The 14,263-nt window shown below is 35.5% G+C and overlaps 1 protein-coding gene across 3 annotated transcripts in view; it reads right to left on the reverse strand.

The window, feature by feature from the left end:
- Nucleotides 1-2,154: 2,154 nt before the first annotated feature.
- The window catches only part of LOC149780480 (uncharacterized), a 39,188-nt gene continuing 27,079 nt past the window's right edge, over nt 2,155-14,263 (reverse strand). For all 3 annotated transcript variants that reach the window (XM_089937443.1, XM_089937444.1, XM_089937445.1), the window contains 4 exons: nt 13,660-13,782; nt 11,911-12,032; nt 8,981-9,173; nt 2,155-4,071 (listed from right to left, as the gene is read on the reverse strand). In XM_089937443.1, the coding sequence (XP_089793569.1) occupies nt 3,676-4,071; nt 8,981-9,173; nt 11,911-12,032; nt 13,660-13,782 (834 nt within the window). In that variant the 3' untranslated portion in view covers nt 2,155-3,675. The remainder of the gene's footprint in view (nt 4,072-8,980; nt 9,174-11,910; nt 12,033-13,659; nt 13,783-14,263) is intronic.

Raw genomic sequence — 14,263 nt, forward strand, 5'->3', positions numbered from 1 at the left:
GCATGCTAACTCATTTGAAATCCTCTATGTATCAGTTTCTTTGCGATCAAAAACCCTTACATACATACATCGTTTGTGTTTTCTACCATTTATCAACAAATGCGTAAACGTTTTAATCTCATTTAATTGTGAAAAAAATACGCTTGAGAATATTGCCAATATTGAAGATGACCATCATCTCAAGCTCTCTGATCATTTACCTGCACGAGCAGAGTTGTTAGTTCCAGACGAACTCGTGGAATCAACATTTTCCAGATATCCAGTTACAATCAACTGGCGCAAAGCTTCTTCAGAACAGCAGGAGCGGTACAAAAGTGAAACCAACGAGCACTTAAACTCAGTGGAGCTATTTTTACACAACATTTCAGATGTACAAAACGCCCTAGTTACTGTTGCGACTGTTTTACGCAATACAGCTGACAACATTCTTCCAAAGAAAACCTTCCTGCCACACTTAAAACCTACTGGAAATTTATTAATGTGGCTGAACTACATAAAGAGATGAGAGGAAAACGAGAGCTATGGATAATAGAAGAACGACCACGTGGTACACAATTTAAAACTTAATGCAGAATATAAAAATGCGAAGAAAAAAAATTCAGAAACCAATTAAACAAGGCAAAAGACCGATACGAACAGGAACAATTCAATGAGCTGGAAAAAGCTGCAGAACTGGATGTAGGGAAATTATACAGAATAGTAAGACTTCATAAGAAGGGACAGAGACAAGATATTTCTGAACTAAAAGTGGAAGGAGAAATAATACGGGACCCTGATTTGATTCGTGATGCGTGGCGCCAGCATTTTAAAAGTTTAGGTACTAAAATGCCAGATATTCATTTTAACGAATCGTTTGCAACGGAAATTAGAAACAAAATGACGAATATTGTGGATTCAAATATTGATGACGGAGCAGATAAGGATATGTGTGAAACCATACTACAGAAAGACATTGAAGAGGCTGTACGAGAGCTGAAGAAAAATAATTGATGTGGACATGATAAAATATATGCATAGCATTTAATGTTTGCCTGTCAATCGATTAGTTCTATTTTGTGTAAAGTGTATAATAGCATAATTTCATTGGAAACCTATCCTGACTACTTCAAAACTGTAAATGTTATACCTATCTTTAAATGTGGGAAAAAAAACAGACTAGATATGAATAACTATAGAGATATCTCAATCGTTCCAGTTTTTCAAAAAGTATTTGAAAAAATATTGTTGAAAAGGCTAATTCTTTTTAGTGAAAGGATCAATTTATCTCATCCTTTACAACAGGGATTTCGAAGCGAATGCAGTGGCATCACTGCAGCCTTTATTATAAAAGAGGGAATAGCCCACTATTTAGAAGGTCAATCAAACGTTTATGCTGCATTCCTGGATAATGCTAAGGACTTTAATACGGTATGGCATGATGATCTCTTTTATAAGCTATTCTATCTCGGAGTTAAAGGAAAACTGTGGAGATTGATTAAAAATTCTTTTCGAGAAGTTAAGGCCCTTGTTCTGCTCAACGGGCATCATTCGAAACCATACTCAGTCAATCAAGGGGTAGGACAAGGAAGAACGCTATCAACTTGGCTATTCTTAGTCATGATAAATGACCTAATATCCTTGCTGGAGTCAACAAAATCTGGAATACAAGTTGGTACCTTAAGTATCCCCTGTGTTTTACTAGCGGATGACACGTCCTTGCTATCTTCGTCATTTAATGGTATGTGTGTTTCACTTCGCAACCTCCATGACTATGCATCGAAGTGGAGACTCCGGTATGTGTGTATGTATGTATGTATGTGTGTGTGTGTATGAATATGTGTTTATATATATGTGTATGTATGTGTGTATATGTGTGTATGTACTCATATATATGTATGTGCATATATATATATATATATATATATATATATATATATATATATATATATATATATATATATAGTGTAATGTAAGATGTAAGTCCATTAATGTCAAGCTATGTTCCTATCTTTTCTGTATTAACGAAAAATTAGCTGAATGAAATCTCTTCTAAAGAGGAAATAAAGAAAGTCATACATACATACATACATACATACATACATCGTTTGTGTTTTCTACCATACATACATACATACATACATCGTTTGTGTTTTCTACTATACATCAACAAATGCGTAAACGTTTTAATCTCATTTAATTGTGAAAAAAATACGCTTGAGAATATTACATTTTATTGTCTTCTCAGAGTTGTTAATCAAACTGGCCAAAGGCACAAAATGTAACATAAATAATACCTTTTATGGAAAATCTCTGTGTAGCCGGAATGTTTGGCTATGTTAGAAATGTTATGAATATTTCATGATTGTATTTCATCTCACGTTCTTTATTTGGATATGCGAGAACAAACAAGTACAGCAAGTGAACAAGAAACGATAAATTAGCGGTGAAATCAAAAGTTAAAAAGTGAAATATTTTTGTGGACTGAACTGAGTTATAATTCAGTTCAATCCACATATATTTCACTTAGACATAACATTTTAATTAAACAATTTGCCAACTTTTTCTTCTTTATTGAAATACAAGAGGTAGCAAACGTTTTGAACATTTTCTCTATGGTAGTGTTCATGAGAAAGGAAAATTTTCATCTCTACTATGAACAATTGAATAAATTCATCACCTGTTTCATTGCTGTCACATAGGTAACTTCTATCAACACTATACAAAGATCTAGCTACTGATTTAAACACCACAAACAACACAATGCCATTCAACGTGCTGGTGGTAGAAAGTCAAGCTACTTTTCAAAACCATGCAGATTTCGATATTCTATAATTCATACACGTATACGATACAAAAACCTCAACTTCCCATCTTTATCTGAATTCCTCAATATATTTTTTCCTTGACATCTTTTGGCAGATCACATGGATTATTTATAGTTTGTGAATTTCAAGCATTTTATAAACCGCATTATTTTAAAAGTTACGTTGGGCTAGACGCGAGAAACAGTTTTGCCTGAAAAATATTAAGATAATTACACTGGCATAGTATATCATACAACATATGAAAACTGTTATTACATTTTTACATATATTTTTCCGCATATGATTATTGTGGAGGAAGTTAAAAACTCTATAACAACTGACTGCAAATATTTGACCATTATATGTGAAAACATGATCATCAGTACTTCAAATTCCTCATCTTTACCACAGGACAGGTGAATGATATGTGTTGATCTTGCAAACGAGGTTAATTTTGTTTCGAATTATTTATTTGCATTACCATCTTGAATGTTCGTAGTCTATATATAATAAAGTCTGCCAAAACTATTAATAGGTCATACGTTGTGTTATCATGCAATGTTGTGCCATTATATTTTAGTTTTGGTTGTACTCTTGGAGGATTACGGAAACATCGTATCAACATTTTTCGAAGGAATTTTATTTGTCAGCTCGCAACCCAATTATTGTTTCACCACGTCAATGCTGAGTTGTTTATTGTTCAAGATATTACAGTGATAATGGAATTCACTCAAATATATTAACTCTGATGTTGGCAAATGTGTATAACGAACACTATGCTCTCTATTTGAAATGTTTCATTGCAAATTCTTCTCATACAGATGTCTAGAAATTACACAGAGAACTCCCGTAATCTGGTCACAAACAAACGTGATGGACGGATTCTCTTCATTTATATGTATATATTTTTTACTTTCTGATACAAAGAAAGGACAACAGAATCATATATTTCTTCGACCGGCCTGAAACTTCTGAGTATCTCAATGTCATTGGAGGAGATTCTTTGCCATGGTGTGTTGGCACTGTACTTCTCGCAGAAAATCTTATTTATTATTGGTACTGCCAGCTGTTTTAGTCTCCTAATTTCTCTTTTCATTTCAACGGTTCCGCCACTTTCCACATTTTGGAGCTCGTAGGGTAGACCGGCGAAGGAATTAGTCTGTTCAGTGTCTTTCAGACTTTCCTCCAGCTTCCTGACCTTTGCCCTCAATGAGGCTTCCTTTAAGTGCTGTATTACTGGAGGGTATCGAGATGCGTCTTCTAAACGTAAGAGTGAGAGAGCGCTGATCTGCAAAAAGGAAATCAAACCAAATGGATTTATCATTGTATTGAATCATTTGGGTATCACTTTAGTACTCGCCTGCGCATGATATAGTTGTATCCGTTGAGCAGCATCAGAGGGTAAGCCAAAATCACATCCTTTTACTTAACAATTATATCATATCCTTTTACTAATAAAAAGTGCAGGGTAACACGTGTATTGATTCTGGTCAAATCAGCTTTACTATGTCATTTTCAGTCTTTCATCATTCTCATTCTTCAACCTTAAATGTAAAAGTCAGATATAACCTGGGCAGGAAGAGAGCTTAATTGGCTTAAAATGTTAGGTGAATTCGTGGTACTACTTTGATGCATTCCAGTATGTGATTTGTTTGATTGTATTCTGACTAATACTAACTTTTTAATTTATGAGTATCAGAATGTTTCTTTTTCACTTTCCCTACGACAAGGAACAATAACTTGTTTGCCAAAAGAAAGCAAATCTAAATTGTATATAAAATATTGTTGGGACATACCATTACTAAATATGGATATTAAAATCTAGGTCAGTAACCAGTAGAATACGATTTATGTTACTACACACTCATTTGGGGTTAACAGAAAAAATAATGTTCCAGCTTGTTTCTTAGTTCATTTAGACTTTTTTTTACAAAGTATTTTATTTTATTGAATGAAAGTTCGCTTTAACCACGTTAGAAATGTTTCGGTTTGGCCCATTAATTATCAGATGGTTTACATGCTTTACAACAATATTTTTAGTTGTGTTTTGAATAATTCTTATCACGTATCCTTTTTCCGATAAAAAGAGGTCAGACAAAGAGACCCTCTGTCATAATATTGTGTAGAAGTATTACGCGCTGCACATATGAATAGCCCATACATAAATTACATTAACGTAGGAAGCTCGTCTGGTTTCATAAGTCGGTATGCTGACGAATTGACTTTGAACCTTTCTGATGAGCACTCGTCGATGAATGCTTAAATGTTAATTATATATTTGCCTCAGGTTACGGATCTAAGGCCAATTTTAAAAAAAAAATGAAGCAGGATGGATAGGTATCAAGAAAAAGATGTGGATGACAAATTAAGAATAGAGAAAGACTAAAGACGGAATCGCGAAGAATTAATCAATTTAGAAGGTATTCAATACGATCATAATGAAGACAATTTACAACAGACTACATAGTAAAAAAAATACAATCAATTATAAATTTAATTAAGAATTGGATGTTTTGAAATTTGTCATTAATAGGAAAATATACGTAAAATCAAACCCTTGGTTCTGTCTATTCAGACTCATATATTTATCTTCCTCCCAAATCTCCCAGAGTATATTTTTAAACATCTACTTGGAATGGAAACAGAGATACAATCAAAATAAATACCTTGATCAAGACATATAATAAAAGAGATTTAAAATGTCAGATATTCTCTAGGTTCTTTTAATTGTCCCATTAAAAAAGGCTTCATTATCCACTTAAGTAGTTGTGGTTGAAGTTTGAATCTGGTAGAACTGGACAAGTTTGAGGACGACAAAGTCTGGTTTATAGATAAATGTGAGTAAATATAAATTCTTCGAGGCTTGTTTCCTTTTTCGAAAATTTGCTTCTCAGCTTTTAGAGACATCAAAGAGGACGTCGCCAGTTTACATGTAATGTACATTGATAGCATCTGTCATTTAATATATTTATCAAAACAAATGGAATAAACAGTTTGGTTTCAAGAATAGTATAAATTTATTTATTTAATTAATTTATTTTATATTATTTTAATAAAGATGTAGTACACCTGGATTGTGAATTTCTAGCAATGAACAATCCGGTAGCAAGATTTGGTATAAAATCCAGTTTTATGCAAGGCAAGGCTTATTAAGTGTTATCTCTAGAGGTCTGGAAAAATGATTAAACATTCATTAAGACTGCATAAATTTGGTATGCAATACCTACAGCACTCGTGTTAAGAGGACCCAAAAAGTCACACAAATATGCTAAAAATTATTTTCTGATAAAATCAAACCCACTCCTACGAAATGTAACGTAGAATGGCGTCGTCAACAGCTGAAATACAATTTTCAGAGTGGCCCTAACAATGACATTTTCTGAGCCTTTCATGCTTAACGGACTTTCCATACTAACACGGCGCCATGTTGCGTACACTATGGGCGAGTTGATTTCCTCAGACAATAAGACGCAGTTCATTCTATTTGGTAACTGCCGAATAATCCCGTAAATTATCATAATGTTGAGAGTTTAAAGTTATATCCCTTTGCACACATGTACATACAAATTACACCGCTTGTTAAACCCACGTGAAAGGCAAATTTGTGGTTGTCATTATTTTCCTTTGCTTGATTCAGCATTGTAAATGTAGGAACCAGACGACATAGTATTTCCATCTATGTACATTATGTGAAGTCGTCCGGACACCCCTTCGCTTAAAATAGACTTGTCCAGTAACTGGAAATGACTGGCGAATAGGGTCGTCTTTTACACTGGAAACTTCCGTTTGGAATGAAACGCGCAGACGACAACGGTGTTAGGGTCCCACCAGGACATAATCAGGTTTGAAATTATAAATTAATAAATGAACTAAGTTCTGTGCATCTTTTATCTCATTTGTACTTTGCGTTTTTTAAATCGGTAGGGTGGTACAAGCAAACGGGGAGATATATTCTCAGATTACTGTTCAGAATCACGAGTTGATTTCGGAAAAGCGTCGGGATTGCTGGCGAGTACACCATTTTAATAATGTACCCATATATATCACTGTTTCAAAACACGGCTGCACTCCAAGTTCTCAAAATAGAATTTAACCAGTTCGTCGTCTGACAATGTCCAGTAATGTTGTGCGAGATTCGTATCACGTGGTTACCATATCTGTCAACAAGCAAGATGGTAGCATATAAGAGTCAAAATGTGAAGTACGTTAACGTTGTTGGTTTCAGGTGGTTACATATGCATAGCTTTATTTCTCTCACTTTTCTGTGGTTGGAGGGCGCAGGTGACAGACTGAGGGTCACGGAAGCAGCATGCATATTTCAAGTTGATTTACACTTTGTGCCAGATGTACATCAGGTTCCCAACCAGGGCCGGACTTAGGCCGATTGGACTTATTCACAATTGGGCCCCGCGCGTTAGTAATTTTTAAAAATATATCTAAAGAGGAAAATAATTTTAATGCGATGGAAGAAAATTTTAAATTCAGTATGATACACAACTTGTTTAAAAGTTTATTTCCAAACGCCTTGCTAACAGGGGGCCCCACGCGAAAATCCAGGGGGCCCCGCCAAAATGATCCAAATCAGGCTCCGAGTTTTCTAAGGCCGTTCCTGTTTCCAACATTAGGAGTTGCCAGATATTTTTTTCGGTATTACCGCGATATCTGAATAACTCCGCTTGCATAACCTTGAATTTACATGGATTATGTGTATCGGCCTCATTTCAACTGTAAATTAAATGCATTTTAATAAATAGCAAAGAACAGCAAATAGGCATATAATGTGTTTTGAACGTAACTGTCTTGATTTACTTGATGGCCGATGGCTAACTCTAAGACCCGCGGTACATTAAGACTTGGAGTAATTGTCGTATTGTTATTTTGAAAGGTAAATATGTCCATGTCAATTTTGTTTATAAAAAAACAATACAGGGGCTATTGATAGCAGCCCGCAGAATAACAATTTTTTTTTTTTTTTTCCCACGGAAAAATAAAAAGTACAATGGAACAAGTTAGAAAGTTTCAGGTAAGTTGTATCTGTCCGTTCATATATATATAGGGCCGGCGCTACCATATAGGCAAACTAGGCAGCCGCCTAGAGCGCTGATTTCCGGGGGCGCATTTTTTAAAAAAAATTATTGTTTATAAATTTTGAAATTGATATATTCCGGGGGTGGGGGACCAAAATCTAACTTTGCCTAGGGCGCCAGATAGTCTGGCAGGGTCTGGCGCCGGCCCTGTATATATATATATATATATATATATATATATATATATATATATATATATATATATATATATATATATATTTCTAGTTTGTGTTGCAATTGTATATTTCCTTTGTAACACTGAATGTAAAACTATAAGCAGGTTTGTTTAATTAAACCTATGTACAATTGTTCTTTGGTAAAATTCCAAGGTCAATGCCTTTCCTTTTATCATTTTTATTCAATTCTATTGATTTTGTTTATTGTTTATTATGCACAACGGTCACTTGAGTTAATTTTTATCATTGTCATTACGGAAACACTTGAATACAAAATAGAATTATACACTGAGATGTGTTAAGGGCCGAGCATTTGATTATCGATTGAAATAAACGCAGATAAAAATCGTTTTCTATTATCACAAAGTAAACATATTAATACACATGTGAATCTGACGAAGAGTCCCTTTATACTGTGTGTGTGTGAGAGAGAGAGAGAGAGAGGAATTGCTTTTTTCACCTTGTCACACCCATTATTGCTGTGTACTGAAAATGACGTATCCAAAAAGAATCCATGTTTGTTCCGATCAGTTTGTAGAACAAAAACTGCTTTCATAAATTAGTATTATTTTGTGAATCCTAAAAGAACCGAACATGAAAAGTTGTCACTTGGATTAGAAAATTATTTTAAATTATTTTAAAAGATAATCCCCGAAGCCTTCAATTAAAAGGAGAGAGAGAGAGAGAGAGAGAGAGAGAGAGATTTTCTTGTTAAATGTTGTCACTTGGATTAGAAAGTTATTAAAATAATAACCGCGAACTTTCCTTTAAAAAAAAATAGGATTTAAGAATAAAATTGAATTTCACAGTTGAAGATACACTAAGTTAGCTTGTGGTAGCGATTGATTATTTGTTTTGTGAGCGTTAAAGATTGCTTGTGTGGAAAAAAAAACGGCATTGAAACTTGTCAGTTTTAAACACGGTGTCCACATACCTCATCTTTCTCTGTTAGAGCTTCAAAATCTGTCCCCTGATAATACTTTTTGCTCATGTTCTTCAGAACAGCTTGAACGTTCCCATCGTTCCTAAGTTTGCGCCGTGTTCTCGCAGCTTTGTTAGAATGATAATCAAGTTCTTCTCTCACGCGTTCCTCAAAGATGTCCAACAGACCATTTTTCTCAAGAAATCTGAAGACAAAATGCAAACTGAATTTCAAACCGAAATACTGTTGGAAAAGACAATTGTACAGTAAAATAGCTGAACATAAATGTATATAGTTTAACGGCACGTCAGCACCTCAGTGGCTGTATAGTGCCTATCGAAAGTGCAATTAAAGAAGAATAAACAACTGCGAATAACAAAGAATATAAGTCTAAATCAATATTTCAGGATAAATTTGATTTTAAAAAAAAGAAAATTCTTAAAATCTTGAGCTAGATAACCGTTCCAAATAAAAGTGTACATTTTCTCTTTAAATATACAAAATGAATGAGTAAACATGTCAAATGTTTTTAAAATATGCAAAATAAAACAAAAATGTTACAAACCCCAAGTCCTTAATAAATAGGATCAAAAGGTATTTTATAATGACATTCTTTCAGAAAGTCAAAGTTTCTTTACTTCTGAAGTAACACGATAGAGTTGACATCATCCAGTTTCTGTCTTGCACTTTGGAATTGAATACACCCAACAATGATGTGCTCCACTGTCAGTGGGCATTGACAGAGTGCACATTTGAGTCGAGGTTTGTCTTTCAGGAGGTATGCATGTGTCACGTGTCTTATTCCTGAGTCACAGTACCAGCTCACCACAGTGATATGTTCTATGTGAGTGATGCCACTCTTCGTTGGTGGATCACTATGATGTGTTCTGTGTCAATGTTACAACTTTTCTTGGTGGTTTGATGGTATCGAAGCTTGTTCGTGCATTCTACATTTAACACATTTTACCAAGAATATATAACGTATCAACTGATATAATATTTCAAGTTCCTACATGCATTCTTCCATTTAGGAACGGCTGACCTCTCTCTCTCTCTCTCTCTCTCTCTCTCTCTCTCTTTCTCTCTTTCTCTCAATACCGATGTGACTGGATATCTAACTTTACTCTTAATTCTGACGTGACCAGATACACAATTTTACCCTTAACACCGACATGACTGGATACCTAACTTTATTCTTAATTCTGTCGTGAATGGATATCCAACTTTAATCTTAATACCGATGTGACTGGATACCCGACTTCACCCTAAATACCAGCGTGACTGGATACCCAACTTTACGCATAATACCGATGTGACTGGATACCAACTTTACCCTTAATACAGTTATGACTGGCACACAACTTCACCCTTAATACTGATATGACTGGATACCTAACTTTATTCTTATTTCTGTCGTGAATGGATACCCAACTTTAACCTTAATACCGATGTGACTGGATACCAACTTTACCCTTAATACAGTTATGACTGGGCACCCAACTTCACCCATAATACCAATGTGACTGGATACCAATTTTACCCATAGTACAGTTATGACTGGCACCCAGCTTCACACTTAATACTGATGTGAGTGCATGTAAGCTTTACCCTTAATACCGATGTGACTGGATACCTAACTTTATTCTTAATTCTGTCATGAATGGATACCAAACTTTAACCTTAATACCGATGTGACTGGATACCAACTTTACCCTTAATACAGTTATGACTGGGCACCCAACTTTACCATTAATACCGATGTGACTGGATACCAGCTTTACCCTTAATACTGATGTGACTTGATACCAGCATTACCCTAAATACCGATGTGACTATGTACCCAGCTTTATAGTATGCTTTTTCCATACGGTATAATCATATCATGCTTCTATAAGACTTGAGACATCGTTGCGATTAAATGTAAGATGTTAGAAATAATCCAGAAGGGATTTGGGCAATTGAGACATTTAAAACAAACGAAATCTTGATTGAAGAACGCGAATGAACGATGAGAATAAATTGCTCATTTTCAATATTTTAAACAACACAGAAATACTAGAGAAGAAGAGGCTCTAAATCAGAGATTCTTTTAGCCATTTTTGGAAGTAGGAGAGTGTCTGTGATTTAGATTTTTAACGTAACTTTAATAATTTTAGTCATATCGCTACGATGTCTGCAGTGTAGCAGTTTATAGTAGCAGTGGCGTCACTTCGGTTGGTGTCACCCAGTGCGGTAACTCATGGTGTCATCCCCACGGACATCCTTCCGTAACAGACCAGACCTTAGTAATGTCATTTTCGTGTCACACCCTCTGATGGTGTCTTCCGGTGCGGTCCTCAACCCCGCACCCCCTAGTGACGCCACTGTATAGCGGTGTCTAGCACTGGTGCATCATGCCGCAGACATTGAGCATAATGTCCCACCCAGTCACATTATCTTGACACCAGGCTGACCAGTCCTAACACTAACCTCTTTATGCTGTGCCCCAAGCAAGGCATCTGCTAGTATCAATTTTAGAAGTCTTTGGTATGATTCAGCCTGGATTAGAGCCCGAGGCACACGCTCAACCAATAAGGCCACCGGAGGGGTCATGGAAGAAAGATGATAAAAGCTATTTTGGCAGCGGAGGGAGATGCTCAAGGTTCAGTTTGGTAGGGAATTAAGAGTCATTTTGGAAGTCGAGCTGGTGATAACAGCTCATTTACATCTACCTTTAAAACAAATTCGATGCTTTCTTTTCAGGAAATCTCACGTGGGAGGGGGATCGGGTAATGTGCCACATGTGTCTTGCACTCGGTTAAGTTTGAGATGCAATTCTGGAAAATGGCACTGATTTTCTTTTCAAATCAAACTCATTTATTATATCATTCCAATGTGATACATAACAAACAAATAATATGTTGCTACATTTGCAAGAAGAAGAAATAACTTTTTTTAAATACCGTTTTTGTGTCTCGTAGACTTCCGGAATGACAGCGGTGACGTCACCACTTGCATATGCAATCATTTCTAGTGTCAGGGGTCGTGTGGCCCAAAAGTCACCTTGCTTTATCGCCCACTCACTCTGAAATTCAGGTCACAAGATTGTTTATGCATTTGTTGAGTTTAAATTTGTTTATTATATCGACTGTTTCTGAGTAAGTCTCTATATTCGCCATATTAACAGGCTCTTTGCTCAAGAAAAGCCTGAAATGTAGCGTCTTTTCGATCTCAAAGATTTCGGTATTGGATATAGAACAAACTGATTTACATTCCATAGTTTTCAAAACATCAGCAAGTTAAGATTATTAAGGTTCTTAAATGTGATAAGTAGTGAAACTTTGTGAAATCCAAAAAAGCAACACCTGAGTGAGTTAGCACACACGTTAAGGAGTTTGATGAAAATATGCCACAACATTTTGGCCGACTGACTAGATGGATCTTCGACCACAAAGAAATAGATCTTTATTTCATTATACTGTTTGCTGATAATCACCGAGTGGAATGTTTTCGTTTCATTATTTGGACTACTAACAAAATGATTATTTTTAATCTTTGATTTACTGATTTCCCTGTTTTGTATTTGTTTCCAGGGTTACCCACTTTGTAGAAGCATTCGATGTTTAAATATCATAGAGTGATCGCCACATACTCTTGGACGTGAAAAATGACGTCTTTCAAAATTATTAGATGCAACAACAGAATCCAGTGTTTGTAAAACACATATCCCCACTCTTCCCTTTTTGATCTCCACCCCAAAATCTGAGCCCCATAGGTAGGACCCAGTACGGTACGTACTGTCAAAGTGGCAATTTTATATACATTTGTCTGTTCATGCTTAGTAATTATGAATGTTTTATTTTTGGGAGCTAAACAATCTGCAAATTAAGTACCGCAGTATCAGTTGCATTGATACAATTTTCTTTTGACGATCGCTGACTGAGCTTGGGTACTGATATAGAATCGGGATATAACTAATTTCTCTGTTTTTTGGGTGTTGGGAAATACCGTAAGACATGATACAGTGGTCCCAGTCTGACTTACGATAACTTAGGTCATTGGTCACACATGGCAGTACTTAAATATGTGAGAGAATCAACACAGAAATTACTTGAATGTGTGCAAAATTACCTGTATTTCCTGGCCACACTTCCAAGGACAAAATCTGTATTTCATAGGTGTTGACTTAATTTACACAAAAAGGACCAACATTGACCAAAGTGTTATGTGTCTAGCTTTTTAGGTGTAGGGCAGTTTAAGAATGTTGCAAATATAATGTCCATTCGTAAAAAAAATATCCCTTCGAATATGTGTACGTGGATGCATCTGTTGAACATGATCTTCGGCCTAGATTCAACAAATGGCTTCCTCAAGAATTGTCTTTAAGTACTTTAACGAATTTCTTCATCATTCTGGTCGAATTATAGTACATTTATTACTAAACGAAATAGATCAATGGTTTTTTGTCTGATCACCTTTCGATTCGTTTGTATGTATAACATCTTTCACGGATAAGTCTTGTGATGAATTTTCAATGTCTTTTTAGCCTTATTTTCGATTTAATGATTTATCTTGAAAAAAATCCCAATAGTTAAGATGATTATTAAACGGGTCTAGCAAATAAGGTTTTTGACCAGATTATGATAGTTTTATCGATCGATCGATCGATCGATCGAGAGAGAGAGAGAGAGAAATTAGCCATGGAATGAAACCTTAAACTCATCTTTTCCTTCATAGGCATGTGCTTCAGTCGAGTATGTCCGACAAATTTCGGTAAGCTTCAGTCGGGATGGAAGTTTTCTCCCCTTTCGTTCCTCGATTACTAGGTGAGCAACCTATTGGGTAGACACCAAAAATGGGCACGGATTTAGGTAATTATCCATCGATAATAAAGTATTTAAATCACTTGCAGTAGAAAAAAATATTATAATACTTACCGTAAGCAAAAGAAGTTAGCTTCAGTTCCCGTAACTGAAAGACACAAATGAACCTGCGAAGGGCAAGGCAATCTCTCGTAAGGCATGTGGGTAGAGATATATGAGAGAGAGAGAGAGAGAGAGAGAGAGAGAGAGAGAGAGAGAGAGAGAGAGAGAGACTAGAAATGGGAAGGGGTAGGGAGAGACATAATAGGTGAAGCAGGGAAATATTTGAGGCAGCTTCAAAGGAATATTGATGATTACTAACATTTTGAAAAAGCGAAGAAAGAGATATAGAAAATAATTCTTCACAGTTATCATTTCCGATTCTCTAAGTTCCGTTTTTCTATACTTTGGATGCAAACGGTAACGAACAAAAATTTTGACAGGCTCCATTGTT

The sequence above is a fragment of the Sinohyriopsis cumingii genome, chromosome 16 (assembly GCF_028554795.1).
Source record: "Sinohyriopsis cumingii isolate HCF-2022 chromosome 16, ASM2855479v2, whole genome shotgun sequence".
NCBI classification, from domain to species: Eukaryota; Metazoa; Mollusca; class Bivalvia; order Unionida; family Unionidae; genus Sinohyriopsis; species Sinohyriopsis cumingii.